Raw genomic sequence first — 19929 nt, forward strand, 5'->3', positions numbered from 1 at the left:
GGAACATGACTGAGCCGAAGCAGACACTTAAGCGACTGAACCACCCAGGTACCCTGCACTTTTTTTTTTTTTAAGTCCACCTCCAACATGACTAGATCTCTCTATTACCTCCGTTTCCTTTTCTGCAAAATAGGAAATGGAAACAGAACTTAACACTGGACTGTTTGGAGGAGAACAAGAGATAAAGCCTAAAGGACTCAGAACAGCGCGTGGCATACAGTTAGCACTTAAACTTGCTCACTGTTCTCAACTGTTCTTTCCTTCATGAAAGGGGAAGAAGATCACGTCCCCTACATTGCCCCAAGGGGGCAAGAATTAAATAAGAACACTTTCTCGGCACATAGCAAGTGCTCAGTAAACTCGAGTTTCCTTCATTAAACCAGGGATCTGTTATTACTAAGCCACAACCCTGTAAGTTGAGTTACTTATCTCTCAGCAAAAAACTACCACCCCAACTCCTAATGGCTCAACCTTCCATGGAAGATCGTTGGCCCTCTCAAGTAGCGGCGGCCAGAGTCCCTCGCAGTGATTTTTGCCTCATCTCTTCTCTTCAGGTTCCCTTTGACAAAGATGCTGCTAGCAAAATAATGCCAAAGAAAGTATGTGGCGACAGTCAACTAGATTTAAGTTCATTTTCTATAGCTTGGGGTCAGAATCGACTGATGCACTCTAGTGATCAAGTTTTCTGCAATTCCCTATTCCACGCATTAGCTCGCTGACAGAAATTCACTGCGGTATTTAAAGTGGCAGCCATCACAACTAACTCAAATTGTATTGGCTTCCCCGATGCTGAAATGCTCTGCTGAAACCATCAATTGGCCAATTCAGAGATAACGTGGTGGCTGAAATTCCCTGTCATGCTGTAAAATCCCTTCTGCAGCAGCTCACCAGCCCGGAGATCCGCAGCGACACCTGCCACCAGAGCCGTGGGCCGGGGCGGCCCGTGTAACACAAGCGGGCTCCCGGGGCGGGAGCTGGCGGGCAGCGGGCGGCCGGCGCTGCCAAGAGGAAGGGCCTCCAGAGAGAGGATAACACTTGCTACTGGAAGCCTTCTAAAAGACAGCGAGAAGGAAGAGCAGCACGCACACGCCCCACACCAGGCCTGCCCACTGGGCCGTCTGCCCCTCAGCAGATGGCCGAAGCCCCACGAAGCCCACAGCATCACCCAAAGAGAGCTGCAAAGTTCCTAGCAGGTGGCCCAGAGGCGCCTGCCTCCCCAGTAAAGGCTTTCCCAACTCAACGGCTGCCACGGGCATCAGGTGTCCATCTGGCCACAGACCTGCTGAGCTACCATCCCACTCAGGCCTCAGTTTCCCCATCTGCAAACTGAGAGGCTGCTTCTTAATACATGTTCTACGATCTGATGGCCTGTTCGCATCTCAGAAAGCCTTCCCAATGGGGGAACCCCAATTTATAAACCATTTCCACACGCTCTCATCCAGCTTCTAAAATGTTTGAGAGGCAAGAAAAAAAAAAAGTCCAGGCCTTACTTCATGGCGTTTCCTATCACGGAGGAACCAACTAAGGCTCCAAGAGGCCAAATAACTTACCCCAGGCCATCTGAAAGAATGAGAACTCGGAACTCTGGTCACCCGGGTCCAAATCCCGCGGGCCAGCCGTGACACTGCCTGAGCTCCCACCACCAAGTGCACAGAGGCGGCCCGCAGCAACCACCCCGGGGACTACCCGCCCACCATCCGCGGCTCTCCCGGTCGGGTCCTGCGTGCAAGGCCCCACCTGCCTACCCCAAGAGCTCACCAAGCTGCAGCTAGCATCCCCGCAGGGGCGGGGTGTGCCACCCCACAGCCTGCTCTCTCCAGCAGCCTTTTGTGACCAGAGAGGACGATCAGAGGAAAACCTCTGACGGGGGCCCCAGGGAGCAGCTGTGCTTCTTAAGGTCAGAGGACTATGAAACAGAAGTGAAATGTCAGGCGCTTCACCCAAACACACAAAGAGCAGGAGACACAAAGCCTGCCTTGGGAGCTGTGCAAACAGCGGTCACCGGGAGGGGACGGAGAATCTGAGAGGCTGGGCCAGCCTGGGTCAGCTGTGATGCCCTGAGACCTATTCTCAACATTCCTGCCATAGCCAGAGACTGAGCCCTGAAGATGTTCAGACAACACCCCCCACAGGGGCCACCTGGACCCGCAGACACACAGGAGGGCCGGGCAGGAGAAGCTGCCCAGTGGCCAGCCAGCAGGGACGAGCTGCCGACCTCAAGCGGGAGCCACTGCTTATGCAGCATTTGGCAAGCACCCACTGAGCACCTTCTACGTGTTCTCTGCATGAAGAATATGGCAACAAACACCAAAGGTGGCCACCAAGGAAACCACCAAGCACCACCCTGGAAGCAAGAAGCATAGTGGAGAAACAATTCTCTCAAGAACCCTCGGAGGTGGGAATCCTTCCCTCCTTACAGGAGGGTCATGACCCCATTTGGCCAAAGTCACTCCACTGGGGGATCCCAAGATTCCACTTCAGCCTCCTCTGGGCTTGTGGCTTTCAAAGTTTTGTCTGAGACCCACAAGAAGGCAAATTTTACTTCGCAAACCCAGGACACACGTTTACACACAGAGATCACGGAACACAGAAAGATACTTATGCTTACTCCATGTGATACAGTTGTTTCATTTTTTGTAATTGCCAGTCGTGACCCACTAAGCTGATTTCCCAAGGCACTAATGGGTCACAACACACAGTTTGCAAAACAATGCGTTACCATGTACCACTTGTCCATCTCCATTAAAACGTGTATTTAACATACTTGATCCCTGGGCAAGGATCAGACCTTTGTCGCTTTTCAATGCCCGAGTCTAACTCACCAATGTGGGGATTTATTGAAGACTCTGCAACAGGCCCCGGGAGTGGGGGGTGGCACACGGGGTAGTAGAGATAAGAGCGCCTGCTCTTCAAGAGCTTTTAATCTACGAGTTGGGAAGGGAAGAGATACAGCCTTGACCCAAATCATTCTTCTTCTGGGCTGCAAGTAGCAAGTGAATACAGACACAGAGTTCCCGGAGGTGGAAAGAAAAGAAGAAAAGAAGGGTATTCCCATGGGGGTGGTCCTGGCAGGGCCAGTGGTGACAAACACATTCCAGGGTGGAAGCAAAAACTCCACCTCAGGTGGTGTGGTATCAAGCAGGGACCAGAGAAAGGGTCAGAAGGGGCAGCAGGGAAGTTCCAGATTCCTGTATCAAGAGAAGTGGCCAAAAGAAGAGGAAATGAACACTGAATGAACAACCCAGTCCAGGTACCACCCAGGAGAGCCCTGGATGAGATGAGACACGGAGGCTCGTCTGGAGGCTGTGTGTGTGTGACCCTCGCCCTCCAATTGCTCAAGGGTACTTGAAGAAGGCAGATTCAAATCCAGGGATCCGGAGCACCAATCAACAGGTGAGGCAGCCAGTGACAGTTCCTGCCCAAGGCATACACCCGTCACACTTAGACCATTCTCCAGCTGCCTCCCTTTTAGTTGTGAGAAGGCCAGGATCCATACAGGCCCCGTGGTGAGGTCACAAAAAGGATAGCACACGTGTACATGGTGTGTACTGGCTGCACCAAGCCCTATTACAGGTCATGGGGTGCGTACAGGTGCATAAGTTCATTTAACCCTCATGACAACCTTATACGGAGGATATACTTCATCAACCCCATTTTCCACCTGAGGGAAACGGAGAAACAGAGGCTCATTAACGTGCCTGAATTTGCACAGGTTGAAGTGAAGCAAGGCAGCACAAGGCAAAGGAAAAAGTCCCAGATCTGGATTAGGTTTGCAGGTTTGAGTCCTACTGGTGACCTCAGGTGGGGCACCTTTCCTCTCCGGAACTCAGTTTACCTATTTGTAAGATGACGAGGTGACCTCCAGTTCCATCAGCTCCAATCTTGTTATGTACATTTATGTTAAATACATTTCTCGGCTGCCAGAGAGGGTGGGACTGTTTACCTCCTCCCACCATCTGTCCTGACTGCATCTCGGTCTCTCGGAAGACCCAGACCATCTCCCACGAAGCTTTCTACGCACTTATCACATCCTGGGCTGCATCTGCCTCTTTGACGAGACAATGAGCAGAACAGGCGCTCAGTCAGTGAACCAGATCAACCCCGCAAAACTCATCGGTGTCTCCTGCTCCTGGTCTGGGAGCCAACTGACCAATGTCTCCCTGAGGCTCGGCCAGGAAACCCAAAGAGAAAGCAGTCAATGCACGGGCACCAGCTTCCCACAGACCTGCGACAGTGACACATCCCTTCCCAAGCTCACTTCCTAAGGCTCCTTTTTCAGGACGCCAAGCCTAAAGAGTCAAGTGAAATGTGAGGCAGGCTACACACCAAAAAGGATGACAACAAGACGCCAACAGAGCAGCCTCCAACCCTGTCCATCCCTGTACATCACAGCACATCAGAGCACAACTAACCTCCCTCCTTGCCTTTCTCTAGACCACTCCAGGGCAGGATAAGCAAGGACGACACTTGTGCTTTTTTCACAGTGGAGAGAAAGATCTTGAAAAGTGCAGGCTCCCCCAGTAACAAAAGGTGTGGAGCCAAAACTTGAATCCAGATTTCTGCTGGTGTCAAGTTGCAAGCCCCCCTGGGTCTTACCACTTCACTGTGCAGGACTGGGACAGGACTCCTCTGCCCCACACAGATAAGGGGTACAGACGTCTCAGGGGAGCATTTATCAGGGCCAGCTTGTGGCAGGACTACCCGCTCTGCCCCTTGCAGGGCTGTGGGGATGAGACAAGACAGCTGGTATGGAGGGAAAGACCCCATGACACATCAGGGGAGCCCAGGCACTGCAGGGCATTGTTGGGAAATTCAAGTGTTCCAAAAGTTCCTACAGGTGGGCTTGCTCTCCCAGAAAAATACGCTGCTGTCCCCATCATTTTAAACGTTTGGGGGGACAACTTTAGAGCTGCAAAGAGAAAGTAAACAAACTCACCAAGCACAAGCCACAGACAGACAACCAATTGACGTATAGGATACTTCACTCTCAACAACCATGCAAAGGGATCATCACTCCACCCTCCACAGAGGCAGGAACAGAGGATCCGCAAATCCACCCCACCAGGAGAGGACGGTGAGGCCTGGAACTTAGGTGTGCGTCCCCACCACCACTCAGAGCCCAAACCCTTCCAAATGCAGAGGATTGCAGACCCGAGAAAAGCATAACACAGGGAGAGAAACATCTCTAAAACTCATCTCGCCAAGGCTCCAGAAAAACCCCATTACCCTGGCGAATCAAAAACAAACAATCGTTATTGTCTATTTGCTGTAAGCTCCTAGCAACATGTATTAAAGAAGTTTATGTGAATCATCTAATGCACTTGTGCCATGGTCAAAATTATTACCAAGCTAAAAAAGATTAATTTTTCTAAATACTCTAAACCCTAGACGCTATTATAAAGGCTACAGCTAGTGTAACATTTCTGTTATCTTGGCTGACAGGCCCTCAAGCGCACATACCTCCCCTCCACTTCTCCCTCTTAAAACACACACACACACACACACACACACACACACACACACGCATGCGCGGGCACGGGCATATACACACACAGGCAGGAAAGTCAGGGGAAGGGGGCAAGGCAGCTCTGGCCTGAGGTCTCCACTAGAGAACTCGCTTCCCTTGGAAAATTAAGACAGCCTAAGGGACACTCTGGGGAGAGCTGGGTGTCTCTGGCTCCTTCAGAGCACTGGCTGGCACAGAGCTAACTCTCGGTCCAAGTTTGCAAATGCGTAGCTAACAAAGATGGCATTATGCAAAGACGTGCACACGGCTGGTCTTGGAGTTCAAATGAAGTGACCACTGCCAAAAACTTTGTTTGGGTCCCCCCACTCTAGCACCACCACCACCCCCTGCCCCTGCCACAGCCCCACCTCCCACCTTGAAATAAAGGGCAAGGATTTGCAATTTGGGGTCTTGCCGCCACTTGAAACCCATTAAGGTGGCCGCACAGCCTGAGTTCTGGCAAAACGCAATTCCAGTTACTCATTTAGTGTTTAATTAGCCACCGATAGAAGAGTCTGGCAGCCTCTGGGGTCAGAGGAATTGCAGCAAACAGGGTAGAAGCCCGAAGAAAGGATGCGACACAAAGTCTAAGCTCCAAGGCGGGTGGGGAAAGAAATAACTGTGTGTGTGTATTTTGTCTTTTTAATCTGCCACACAAGGGTGCCAAGGGTCAGAGCCAAAGGCAACTGCTGTGAACTTGCCAGGACCTCTGGGCAGATGGCTAGGCTGGCTTATCTCTGGGGAGAGCACTCCCCAGCTCCTCAGAGCCAGGTCGTGGCCCTTTCCCTCTCATTCCGCCTTCCCCTGCCCCCAAAAGGTTCTGGCGGGCGTGGACACTCCCAGCCTGGCAGGAACCCCAGCTCAGCACATCCAAGGAGAGCCCTCTCAAATATCACTTTGCTATTTCAAACCCACCAAGGACGCTGGACCCCTGCCACAGAGCCACAAATACCTCAGCTCCCTTCCACGCCTAGGCCTCTGGGGCACTTTCCTAATCCCCTCTCACCGCCTGGAGACACAGGCTCCTGGAGACACAGGCTCACAGTGGGGTCAGGGGTCAGCAGAGTCCTGCTGCAGGGGCACAGGGGCAAGGGAGCCAGCCCCACAAGAGCAGAACAGAAAGGGACCTCAGGTCCTCAGAGCATAGAAACTGGGGCTCTCTGGGACCTCATGTCTAGTATATGCTCTCAGTTCTTTCCTGAGAATCACAGGAGGGCTGGGCTTAGGAGCAGCAGCCTGCACATCTTCCGAAATTAGGTACAAAGTCTCCTTTGTGGGGACACATGTATTTTCTGGAAGGGAAGGCCAGAGCTTTTATCACATTCTCCCTGCCACATGGGCCACTGCACCATAACAAACTCCCTTCCCAAGTTCCTGTCCCACTTCCACCAGTGACTCTGTAGATCACCTCTCAGGAACTTCAGACTAATTCTGCTGAATGCATTTCTTCAGTGACTCTGTACAGGAGACACTTGGGGTCAACTGCAAACCCCTTCCCTCCTCCATTCAGCAGAAATTCTGTTCTCAAATGAGGGCTGTCAAAAGCTGAGCAGCAGAACCTGAAACACCAAGAGCTAGCCCAAGCTCTGCCACCCCATCCCCATGCCCCCCCGCCCCGACTCAGCTACATGCCCTTAGACAAACTATCTAAACTCCAGGCCTCGGTTTCCTCATCTGTGAAATGGGGATGAAACTTAGTAACACCTGACCAGTAAGGCCACCGTGACGCCAAACCACAAGCACGTGCTGAAAGGGGCTATGAGAAATGTAGTGACGTGAGCAGCGCAAGGAGCCCAGCTGCCCTCTAGCACCTTCAGCTCAGAGGCCGCCTTAGGCTCTTCCCTACTCCACTCATTTCTTGCCATCAAGAAGAAAACACACAATTAGCTACCACAAGGAGAGACAGGGCTGCTGGGGAGCCAAGAAGGCACCAGAGACACTTCTTTCTACCAGCCACACTGACCCTAGAGGACAACCGAGCAGAGAAGGTGGCTAGGACACCACTGGATGTAAGAGACACAAGTGGCACTGGGCGTGTCCACTCCACAAAAGGCCAGGACCCAGACAACAGGGTCCAAAGAACCCCAAGGGCTTTTACCAAATACCCTTGAGAACCACAGCTCTGGTCTGACTGAAGAGCTGGGAAATGACAGCAGGGTCCCTATGAGCCTCCTCCCAGGGTCAGAGCTCTTCGACTTAAGGTAAACGGATTTTTCAAAAAAAGTCTGCTCCTACACCAAATGCCCTAACACTCCACGTTGCACCTAGTCAACATCAGGGCACTCATGCTTACAAATAACGTGCCAGGTGTGTGTTGAGGGGGTGAGGGGCAGTAGACTCTGACTCAAATAAAAACTCACCAATTCAAAGAAAATTTAAGTCCCCTCACCACTGAGTCACCTGGTTCATTTCAGGCCCCACAGCCTGGCCTTGACCCATGATCACTTGATCCCTGACACTGCTATCAAGAAGAGGTGGCAATTTGCCAGGAACATAAATTTTTTTCTCCAGAACAGAGACCAGGATCTTCCCAGTTGAGGTCCTTTCCAAAGACCCTTTCAGTCCCACAGCACCTGGGCACGCCCCCTCCACCCCTGCCCTGAAAGCATTTAATACTCACTACACCCCCCCCAAGGCCTGGGTGGTACCTGGGCTGCACAGACTCCCCCACAAACCAGGAGAATCTCTGAATCACCTCAACAGCAAATGGAAGGACAGTTACTGCACACTTGTATTAACAAGAGGTAAGGTAAGGTAAGGTAACTAGTTTACCAGCATCAGAATCGCCTGGCTCAAGATCACTCGGCAAAGGTGAAATCACCAAAGGAGTATCTTCCAATGTTCCAATGGCTGCTCCAAGCCAGGCTACTCAGTGACCCACAAATTACCTATTTTTTCCTCACCCATAGCTCCTTAACCCCTTCATTCAATTAGCACACATGCCTACTGTGTGCAAGGTATTGTGGGAGCTACAGAGATGAATAGCTCTGTAGATCGATGAATGGGCTCTGGCATGGAAAAAATTAATAAGCTGTGGTTGGAAAGACAACCCTAAAAGAGAAATTAGTCGGAATAGGTACAAACAAATGACACTTGCTACGGACCTGCAGGGCTGAGCCTCGACAGTGTTAGGAGCACCAATTCTGGAATTAGCTATGGCCTGAGTCTGGATCCTCATTCTACCACTTAGCTGCAAATTAACCTCTCTGCCTCAGCTTCCTCATCTGAAAAATGGAATTAGCAACTCCTTCTCTCACCCGACCACTGGCAGCTTGAAATGAAAGACTAAAACCAAAGCACCCAGCACAGGGGCCTGGCACACGGAAAGCCGTCAGCAAAGGCTCTGTATAGATGGTTTCCATGGACAATGAGATGGAGTGATCAGAGTGTGCAGAAAACTATCACCAAAGTCCACCAAGGAGTTAAAAGATGAATAGGATTTGAATGGATAAGAGAGGCATGCATTCCAGATAAGAGGAAGGGAGCCCGGAAAGAGACAACAGCAATTCTAGCAAGAAGGAATGAGGGCTAACTAGATGGTAGCCATGGGAATGGAAAGAACACAGGAAGATTTGAGAAGCACAAAAAGAAGAGAGGGTTCCTTTTCTCAATTTTTTCTTAATTTACCAGGGGCTCCTCTGTCACCTCTGCAATCCAATGCCACCCCATAAAATACAGATGTTCCCTCTCTGTTCCCATTCATCACTCCATCCCTGCTCCCACACCACCTCAATCTCAGGCCAGTGACACCAAGAGAATTCCAATCTAAAAAGAAAGGGTTTTGAGATGCCTGGGTGGCTCAGCGATTGAGCGTCTGCTTTCGGCTCAGAATATGATCCCAGGATCCGGGATCAAGTCCCACAATGGGCTCCCTGTGAGGAGCCTGCTTCTCCCTCTGCCTAGGTCTCTGCCTCTCTCTCTGTGTCTCACATGAATAAATAAATATTTTTTTTAAATGAAATAAAATAAAATAATAAATAATAAAAAGTAAGAAGAAAGGGTTTTGACCCCCGCAAATCTGTGAATCTTGGGCCTCAATCAGTAGGACTTCAACGCTTAGTAGCATCTTCTACACATTTACACCAATTTCAGTACTCTCCCCATAATTATGCCACCATTCCTTAACAAATAATATTGAAAGCAAACCCATCAAGCTTTCCCTGCCACCCATACTGTTTCAAGATGGCAGAACAAACCACAAACTGCCAGAAAAATCTTACATCATTTACTAGAGAACCAAAATTAAAAATTATTAAACTTCTCTGACAGCTTGCAAAAGATAACATAGACATCCTCTACCATGAGATTTCCTTCAAACAGGCACATCCACTAACCCCCACTCTAAAATGAAACTACTTGCACGGCAAAGACTGACCATATAGGAATTCGCTCTCCGTATGTTTAAAATAAAAAAAAAAAAAAAGCAAGATTTTTTTTTTTTTACTAGGTAGAAAGGTCAAATTCACCAACTATTTTTATATGCCTAATGTACCCTCCTAGCCTCCTCCCCCAACCTCTAGCTCAGGAAACCCTATGATCATCACCACGGATTTTCCCAGAAGAACCACATCACAAGAGAACCAGTCACCTCACCTTTTACTACTAAAAGTTTACCAGACCATGAGTGCCATTTGCCAGCTTCTCTTTCTCAGCTCTGGAGAGGGCAGAAGGACTGGTCCATTTTCTGAGCATTCTGTTCCAAGGGCATTAACTTTTCAGTCATAACAAAATTTCATCCCATTAAATATTCTCAAAACCAATGCAACCTCCAGCTGAGTTTCTGACTCCTCCGTAGTGCTTGGAGAAATTTTCACCATAAAAGCATTCATGGTAATGGGATATGACCACTTGTAACACTCAACCAGATGGGTTCTAGTGTCCTAAGCCAGTCTCAACCTCTGCATGCAGGGGACACACATGGCCTGGCCAGGTAGGTGAGCTCTGACAATGTTCAAGAAACCAATTTCCATGCTCTAGAGCTTGAAGACCCGTTCCCACCCACCTTATGAAAAAGCGCAAGACCAAATAAAGCACCTCTTTCTTATGTGCATGTGCTCGCTCGCATGCATGTACACACCCCATCTACAAGGCCATTGGGAAGCAAAGACTGGAAGGAGGCCGGGAAGAACTGCAGACACTTCCCCTTCCATTTCCCATCTCCCCCAGATCATGTTTCATCTGATCATAAATTCTGACTCCAACCCATGTTTGGAGTCTAATTTTTTTTTTTTTGAGGGGGACTGCCATGGGAGATGGATATGCAGCAGACATCACTCTTATAAGCATTTCATAAATCTTAAGAAACTCATCCAGGTAGAGGACGAATGACAGGGTAGCAAGTGCTATGGTGTGATGAAATTAACTATCTTCACAAGAACGTTTTGAACACAAGATTATGGACCAGCCAAGTACCTCAAAGTATACGTGGTCTTAGTGGGCACAGCACGAGCCCTCCAACACACACAAACACACACACGCGCACACCCCAAAACAATTTGAAAGACTGCTCCCTGGAAAGTAAGGAAGGAGTCCATTTCACCAAACTCTCCCTCAACCACTCCTTCTGCTCCAAAACACAAGTTTCATGTTTGCTTTTTTTTGTGGTGGTGGTGGTGGTGGTGGTGGTGAATTTTTTAATTAAACCAACACCAAGGAGGCTCAGTCCCTTCCCAGCTAACTGTCCACTCCGACATCAACCTCACATGGCTGAGCCCTGAACGCCACCATTTAATCCTCCAGATAGGTATCTACACTCTTTGCATAATTACCACGTTATGAAACACCATTCACCAAGTTAGAACGGAGCAAGGGCAGCAGGGAGGTGAGCAGAACAAGAAGAAAGGCCAGGAGAAAACAAAGACCATTGCCAATTGGCTGTATATTTGCTTCTGGTACTAAAGAAGTTAGAGCTATCCAACCCTGTAATTATTGCCAGGATTAAAAATTTGTTACTCACGTAATCATGAAAGGCTTTTGCTTCACTCGAATGTTCACAAGTGTCTCGCCTTTCAGGAGCTGCACAGTAAAGGTCCCAAAATACACTGCAATCGAAAAATAAAATAAGATCGGGTTACTAATTATCACTTGTGTACCAACGACAAGAGCACAGTGTACAGTGCTAAAGGCACTAGGTCTCCCAAAGACTCGATCCCACATTTCCAGTCTTCCTTGGGCAAACTCAGGCTTGAAAACAAAATGGACCAACCTCTTCTGGCAAGCCCGACATCTGTAGTAAGAGTGTTAGTTCTCATGGATCAGGCACCTACTGAGTGCTGGCTGCCTCACACCCGTGACCCTGCTTGCAGTGACCATGGTGCTCTAAGGCAGGCGGCTATCCCCACTTTATGCAAGGGGCAGCTGAAGCTTGGGCAGAGTGGTACAACCTGTGCATGGGTGCCCAGATAGGATAGGCAGGAATCTGGATAAAAATCCCTGCCTGCTTCATCTGTGCTCCTTTTACCAACCCCCACCCCCCCACCCAAAATGGCTACATTTCATAAAAAGGTTAAACTGTCAAAGTCAGGACTATGATTCATACAGGGAGCAATCTGGGTGACTGGCAATAAAGGAAACCTACAGGTTCTTAATCTCAGAGCCCAGAGCCTACACCCCCCCACCTCTCCCTCCTCACCCCTACTCCCATCCAGGCCCTCCCCCAAGGAATTCTTATGCAAGAACCATCCCCCCCACCCACTCAAAGAATGCATATCAATTAGCCAAAGAAGAAGTTATAGACAACCAAGTATCTTGTCCTTTCTTGTTGAAATAGTCCTCCTCACAGAGGCACCTGTCCACCAATCCTGCAAGTGGGGGAAGGAGAGGGTAAGATATCTCTGCTCTAGGAGAGCCTAGATATCTCTGCCTCATCCCCCTCCAAAATTTGGTGCAGTCACTCTAACACTTTGTATTACACAAGAACAGACGTACAAGCCATCTGTGAGCCAGTAACACCTTACACAAACATGGGGTAGTCACTGGTATTAATACAGGGTAGAAACCCTCACCAGGTCAGGAGCCTAAGGCCCAGGGCCGGAAACCCACTTGAAGGAAATGGGCACCAGAGCAGAAGTCTGACGCCTGGTCTAGTGCTCCTGTCCCCATCACAAACAAGCTAGTTCTGCGAGTCATCAGACAAGCCATCTCACTCAAGGTGTCTGAATTCCATGGCCTGAGTCTGAATCAGTGCCACCCCTTCCTCCCACCTGGAGAGCCTCAGCTGTCATTTGCTCAGGGTGGCACAAAGTAACTTCTAACCAACAACACAACAGACACAGCCACTCAGAGCCACCACTGCTCAAGTCCAGCACAACAGACTCCTCTCTTTCAGGGGGAGCTGAGACAATGCATGAGAAGACCTGGGGGGAGGGGGTGGGTTGATAGAACGGATAGAACAAGAAAATCGGGGGCTTCCAGCAGCTGCAGAGGGAGGCTAAAAAACATTCCTTTCTGCCCCTTGAAGCTGCACATATTTGATTAACTCCTCCGCACACTAAAGATTTCTAACGCTACCAACTCCCCAACCCCTTCTCAGGAACTTTTACTCCGAAGCCCAAGATTCCGCAAAAGCCCAAGATTCTGCAAAATACCATGACGGTCGGGCACACCCACCTCTGCAAACCACCCCCACAGAAAACCTATCCCCCGCTCCTACAGGTAGAATCCTGAGGCCACAACACCGCAGTTCTGAGGTTGGCAGAAGTAATTAAAAACTCATTTTCTCTGTGCGAGTTTGAACAGATACTTCATCCCCCCGCATTTCAAAGACACTTGAACAGTAACGTGAACCGGTGGTCAGGTAAACGCTCTAAGATCCCAAGACACGGCACTCTGATCCTTCCGAACTCCACCAAAATATCAAAGGCCATTCTGCTTTCTTGTCCCTTTCAAAAGGATGTCAAAGACTCCACCAATCGGTCCCGCAAAACATCCAGGTCTTACGCTCACAGCGACTCACTCCTGCTGACCCTCAGCCTCCCTCCTTACCTGCCACAAATAAGAGAGAGCCAGGAACTACCAACTACAAGCACTCCTTCAGGTCAACAGCAAGCAGTTAAGGTTCTCAGTAAAATGAAACTTTGTGGTTTTAGGGATGCTTGGGGGGGAGGGGGCTGGGGAGGAGGGCCCACAGAGGAGAGGAAGATCCAGTCAGTCTGAATCAGTATCTAAAGGAAGTGGCAGCCCCTTCTTGCTTTTCCTCAGGGTGCCTGGGAAAGGCCCCAGCGGCTTTGCTCTCTCCAGGTTTGAGCTCACAGAAGAAAAAGGAAGGGACAGGCCAGTTGTAAAACAGACCTGGTATCCTATCCCCCCCACCCCACCCCCACTCCAACTCCCCCTAATTAAAGCAGCATGCAGAATTGACCAAAAAAAAAAAAAAAAAAAAAAAAAAAATCCTTCCAGGTTTTCTCAAGCCCCTGCCTGGTGCCCCAGAGAGAGAGACAGAAAAGTAGAGGAGTTTCTTCGTAAACACTAAACACGGTTTAGTAGGTTTCTCAATAGGAGGGCAAAGAGAAGGCAAAAACTTTAGGCACCAGCCTCCCGTCTTCTTTTGCTCCTTCACCAGCCCCGGTCAGAGCGCCCAGAGGTGCCCCGGTCTGTGCCAAGCCTGAGAGCTAAGACACGGGGGGTCTGCTCCAGGCCTCCTGTCTTTGTTCACCCGGGACCCAGGTCTCAGAACAAAACCAAACAAACTACCACAGAAACTTACCACCACCACGAGTGCAAAAACCCAGGCGGTTCTCCCAATGTGATGTTTTTTTCCCATCGAATCTGGAAAGCAGAGAGCAGACACCGCTTAGAGGGGCAGAGAGGACGGGCGGGCTGGGGGCTTTGGGGGGGGGGGGTATTAGCCAAAAGGCTGTGAGGACCAACTAACAATAAATGCCAAAAGGTGATAAAAATTCAAAATGGTGGCCACAGTGGCTGCTCCTGAAAACAAAGGCTCTAAGAATAGTGGGGAAGAGGGGGTGTCAAGAAATTGGATGATGGGGTGGGGGGGCAGTCGCACTCACCTCCGACAAGAAGGTCTGTGCAGATTTCTGTGCTCCTACGTGCAGTAAATATTCGTAGACGTATAAAGCTAACCTGGAAGGTGGGCAGGGGGCACAGAAAGGGGGAAGGCGTCAGGTCGCCCGGGGCGCTCGCCCTGGACCTCGCCAGCCGGCTCCCAGCCGCGTCCGCGCTGCCTGCCCCAGGGGCCCGGGCCGGGAGGGAGGGAGGGCGGCCGGCCTGTCGGCGCCCCGGGGCGGGGGTGCGCACCGGAGGACGCGCCGCCCCGAGCCGCGAGGGCTGCAGAGAGCGGCCCCCCAAACTTGAACTTCCAGCCGGCACCGGGGCCGAGCCCAGCCGGGTGCCTCCAGCTCGCGAGCCCGCCGACCCCGCCGGCTGCCACCGTGTGCCCCGGCCCGGGGAGCGTCCGCGGAGACCGGGTCCCGGACCGCGGGGCGCGGGGCGCGGGGCGCGGGGCGCGCGCTGGAGGGGGCAGCACCGCGCCGCCCTGCCCTGCCCTGCCCTGCCCACCGCCCGCCTCCCCCGCCCCCTCGCGGCGACGGTCCCCCGAGCCCCGGGCCCAGCCGGCGCCGCCGTCCCTGCCCAGCGCGGCGCCCCGAGGCCGAGGGCGGGCACGGAGAGCGCTCCCGGCCGAACAAAGCCCCCGGCACGCACTCCTCACGCCGCGGGCGGACAAAAGGAGCCTTCGGGCTGCGGGAGCCGCGGAGCCACGCGCCCCCTCCCCTGCCCGCCCCGCCGGGCCAAGTGCGGGCTCGCGCGCCCGGGACCTCGCCCACCCCGGCGGCCCGGCCCCCCCGGCGCCTCCAACAATGGGCGCCCTCCCACGCCGCCCGCGGACGGCGCCGGCCCCGGGGCGCAGCACCCCCGCCCGCCCGCCGCCCGCCGCCCACCTGCCGCCCGCCCGCCCGCCGCCCGCCGCCCGCAGCCCCGCGACGGCGCGGCCGCCACTTGGAGGAGAACAGGGCTTACTTTTCCCGAGCCTGCCCGTCCGAGGGCACCGCCGAGCCTTTGCCTTTGGCAAACATGGTCTGCAGGGAAGAGGGCGCCGAGCCCCGCCGCCGCCGCCGCCGCCGCTCCCGAGCTGCCCCCTCGCTCCCGGCCCCCTCCCCGGCCTCGCTCGCTCGCCCGCTCGCGCTCTCCTCGCCGCGCTCCCCTCCCTCCCCCCCGGCGCCGGCTCCGCGCTCTTTCCAGCTGTCAAAGCGTCAGCCCCGGCCGCGGCCCCATCGCCCTGGAACTCCTCCCGCGCCGGCTCGGCCCGAGCTGCCGCCGCCGCCGCCGCCGCCGCCGCCGCCGCCGCCGCTCGCCCGCCGCCCGCCGCCCGCCGGCTCGCTCGCCCGCCGCCCGCCCGCCCGGCTCCGCCTGCGCCGCCCTCCGCGCCTCCGGCACCGCTGCCGCCGCCGCTGCCGCTGGTCTACTTGGAGCGCAACCGAACGTGGCTGCCCGGGCGAGGAAGCGGGGCGGGCGGCGGCGGCCCGCGACGGACGGGCGCTCCGGCCAATCGGCGCGCGGGGGCGGGCCCGGCGGCCCGGGAGGGACGCCCCGGCAGCGCCCGGCCCAGGCAGTCCCCGCTGCGGCCGCCTCCGCCGAGCCGCGGCCCCTGCTGCTGCGGCCGCGCCGGGGGGCGCCGGGGGGCGCCGGGGGGCGCGGGGGGGCGCGGGGGCGGGGGCGGGGGCGCGCGCCTCCCCTCCCCGTAGGTGCCGAGGGGGAGGGGGAGGGGGCCGGGCCCGGCCGCGGCGGGGGCCGCCGGAGGGGGCGGGGGGCGCTGCGGCAGCGGCGGAGGGGAGGGGGCGCGGACCCCCCAGCGGAGCGCCGCCGGCTCCCTCCCGCCACGTCCCTCTCCCTTATCGGCCCCTCGCCTCCCCCCGCCCGGCCCGGCCCGGCCCGGCCCGGCCCGGCCCTTATCTCCCCCGCCCCCCGCCCCCCGCGCCGGGTTCCGACCCCGACCCCCTCCCCACACTCCCGGCCGCTCCCCCGCCGCCCCGCCCCCGGCCCTCCCTCTTGCCCAGTGCGCCGCCCGAGCGCCCGGCCCGGGGCTCCACGCTGCGAGCTGGGCGGCTCGATCCGGCGCCGAGGCGCGCGGCGGCTCCTTTACTACATCATTAAAATACTTCGGAAAGCCCCAAAGTGGAGCCGCGCGAAGAAGGTCCTTGGCGTGCTTTGGGGAGCCTGGGGGAGGGGACGGGGGACTTGCGCTAAGACAAGGGAAGAGTGATAGCTCCCAAATTTCTCAGGTCGGCCGGCGCTGGCAACTTAGCCCGTCGGCCTCTCCACGGGAGACCGTGCCGCTGCGGGCGGGGTACGGGGGCGTCACCTGGGCGCCCTGCAACGTGGAATGCGCGCCACAGGAATCTGCAAACTTCAAATAAATGGAGCTAAATTGGGGAGGTGGGGGGGGATGAGAGTCAGACTTGGGGGGAGGGGAAGCTTCCATTGTCAGTGACCCAGGTGTACAATGGGAAATGGGGGGGGGGTGGCAGAGTGACCCAGCTATTTGCCGCTGACTCCTCTCTGCCCACTCTGAGAACCCCGAGTACACACGATGAGTCCCTTATTAGACCAGGATCCGGCGAAATAGGGGAAGACTCCCCCATTTTCAGACTGCGTTTAGAGCGCGGTTCTCTTTAAATGTGATAAAACATTGTCGGCACTGTCTCTTTAAAAGAGTCAAGCAGAAAAAGCTGTGTAAGCGCTGATTGGCTGCCTGTTTGGATACATCTTTAGGGGAGCCTTGAAACTGTTAGCCTAGGTTGATTTTTTTTTTTTTTTTAACTGCGCTGTTCCAATAAACAAGTAACGCCCCTCCCCCTAACATGCCTCGCACCAAACAATTAAAGGATAGGTCAGTGTCCTGGGGAAAACACGTTTCAAGTAGGAAAACTCAGAACTAAATTTCTACAAAATAAAGAATAATCTCCTACCATTAAAGTTTGCCTATTTTGATCTATTGAAAAGAGAAAAGGGGCTTTTGAAAGAAATGCCCCGCAGCAAACCGATCTGCATTGGTTCAGGAAGGAGACTCGGTGCATTTTTGGAATAATGTTCTACTCCGTGTAACAGTCTCCCTAAATTAGAATACAGCCAGGCCCTACGGATGCCAATGGACGCACTCTGTTCTCTGCTGGGACCTAGAGATCGCAGGGGAAGGTGACAGATAAAGGGAAATACTGAACCCCAGTCTATGGTTGTTCGTAGGCTAGCCCCTAGTTGAGAGGTTGTTTTGTGAATGAGAAGCATGGATGTTGGGAGGGAGTTGAAATACAACGATAGGGGAGAGAAGGAAATAATTACAGTTATTTTTTCCCCTAGGCGGTTTAATTTAATAGGGCTAACTTAAGGTGCCTTAGAGCCCACGCTAATTAAATTGGCCTGTTCATCCCCTTCCCCTGGACTTCTATTTTTGATGGGCTAGGAATGGCCAGGGATGGCTTGTCAACAGACTGACTCACAAGAAGCCTGACTCATCTTGGGTCTGCAAGGCCCACGAATTACGAGTATGGTGAGTATCCATCGGGTCCTGGCTAAAGGAAAACACTGCCCTTCTCTAGCTCTATGATGGCAGCATCTACCAAGTTGGCCATGCCCTATCAGCACCAGGACTGCGCCGCAAATCTATCTGTCTGGGCATCATTTTCCTCACCTGTCAAATGGGAAAGGAGGGTTAGAAGATCTTTAATCTCTCTTGAGAATTTGATGTTCTAGGATGCTGATTTTTCCCTTCTATAGTTTTCTTTCCCCACCCCCAACCCCCACCCTGGAATAAAAGACCTTCTTCCGGAGCATATGTAGCAGGAGAAGAGAAGTGGCATTCAGGGAACCTGTGCCAGGTACTCTGTCCTTGTGGTCTGCCCTTTGCTAGGCCTTGACACAGAAGGCTTGTGATGAAGCTAAAAGAGTCAGTGAGAGGACCCAGAGAGAAAAAACAGGGAGCCCCCCAGCCTGCTAGAAAGAAGGGAGTTGACAGGCACCTGAAAGCAGGACCACTCCGCAGCCCCAACCAGGTGTGCATACAATGATCCAAGATGCAGTCCTATCAGAAACCAGTCCAAACACCCAAGAACAGCCTTCAAAACCGCAACCCACCTTTCCCCCCACTGAACACCCCCCTCCCCAGCTCCACCTTCCCTAGACCACACATCTTTTGGCCTGCTATTTCTACCTGAATGCCTTCTAACTCAACATCCCCCTTTGACCATAGAAGGCTAACATCGCCTCCTACGCTGTGCATCTCTTCCAAACCTCTTTGCTCTTCACTCCTGGAGCAAAACTCCTCTGTCCCCCTGCTTGGTCTCATTTTGCTTGAACCTCCATAGTGGTTCTCTGTTCATTCTGCCTATTGTTGTAGCCAGTTGTTTACTGTCTGTCTCCTCTACCAGACCAGGCAGGGAGAGGAACTAACTCTGAGTCATCGGTGTGTCTCCACCACCCGGCGCAGGTTCGATACTTGTGTGCATTATCAACATTCAGTGTGCATACCAGGGGCTAGGGAACCAGGAGAGGAAAAAATGGTCTCATGCTCAAAGTAGCTCTGGGCCCAAGCTGGAGATAAGAAAGGGATACTGCCAACAATGGGATTAGATAAGGCCCCTCTCCCAACCCCACCCACCTAAACCACAGCCACCTGGAACTACTATACTTTTGGTCCCCAGAATGTACCAGGTCATTGCACGTAGCCACCCCAGACTCCTTCATTCTTTCTTCCTCCCTTTCTCTGTCCCTCCCTATCTTCCTTCTCTTCTTTTAGTACACATCTATTGAGCATCTACTATGTACCAAGCACTGTTCCAGGTCTGGGTAATTCTTACCCAGAATTCTTACCCAAACAAAAATTCTTACTCCATAGAGCTTCCGCGGTTGGGAAATCCTCTGTCCAAAAGCCTCTTTCCGTGACAGACTCCTACTAATTCTAAGATCCAGGGGCACCTGGGTGGCTCAGTAGTTGAGCATCTACCTTTGGCTCAGGTGGTGATCCCGGGATCCCGGGACCCTGGGATCGAGTCCCACATCGGGCTCCCTGCAGGGAGCCTGCTTCTCCCTCTGCCTATGTCTCTGCCTCTCTGTGTGTGTCTCTCACGAATAAATAAATAAATAAATAAATAAAATATTTACAAAAATAAAATTAAATTAAAATTAAATCCAGCCTGGGCAGGTAGCACCTCCTCTAGGAAGCCTTCAGAGGACGCCTTCTCTGAGCTCCCAGACTGGGCCAGGGGTCCCCTGGTGGCCCCTGGGCCTCCCCAAAAACCCAACAGATTGCAGATGCACACTGCATAGGCATGGACGTGTGCATCTCCCTCATGGGAACACGAGTTCCTCCTTAGGGAATGACCCCCACTTACCCATGGAATCCCAGTGCCCAGCAACTGTAGTAGAAGGAGACTCAAATAACTAGACGACCAGAATGAGGAGGAACAGGCAGA

The 19929-nt window shown here is 53.2% G+C and overlaps 1 protein-coding gene across 6 annotated transcripts in view; it reads right to left on the bottom strand.

Annotated features, from left to right (window-relative positions):
• The window catches only part of SSBP3 (single stranded DNA binding protein 3), a 164273-nt gene extending 148633 nt beyond the window's left edge, over positions 1-15640 (bottom strand). For 5 of the 6 annotated variants that reach the window (XM_072820335.1, XM_072820331.1, XM_072820330.1 and 2 more), the window contains exons 1-4: positions 15482-15639; positions 14515-14587; positions 14211-14272; positions 11463-11547 (exon numbers count right to left, since the gene is read on the bottom strand). In XM_072820335.1, the coding sequence (XP_072676436.1) occupies positions 11463-11547; positions 14211-14272; positions 14515-14587; positions 15482-15537 (276 nt within the window). In that variant the 5' untranslated portion in view covers positions 15538-15639. Of the gene's footprint in view, positions 1-11462; positions 11548-14210; positions 14273-14514; positions 14588-15481 lie in introns of all 6 variants that reach the window. The other variant, XM_072820332.1, reaches the window with a different exon arrangement.
• Positions 15641-19929: the final 4289 nt, after the last annotated feature.

This window comes from Canis lupus, chromosome 3 (assembly GCF_048164855.1).
Source record: "Canis lupus baileyi chromosome 3, mCanLup2.hap1, whole genome shotgun sequence".
Lineage (NCBI taxonomy): Eukaryota > Metazoa > Chordata > Mammalia > Carnivora > Canidae > Canis > Canis lupus.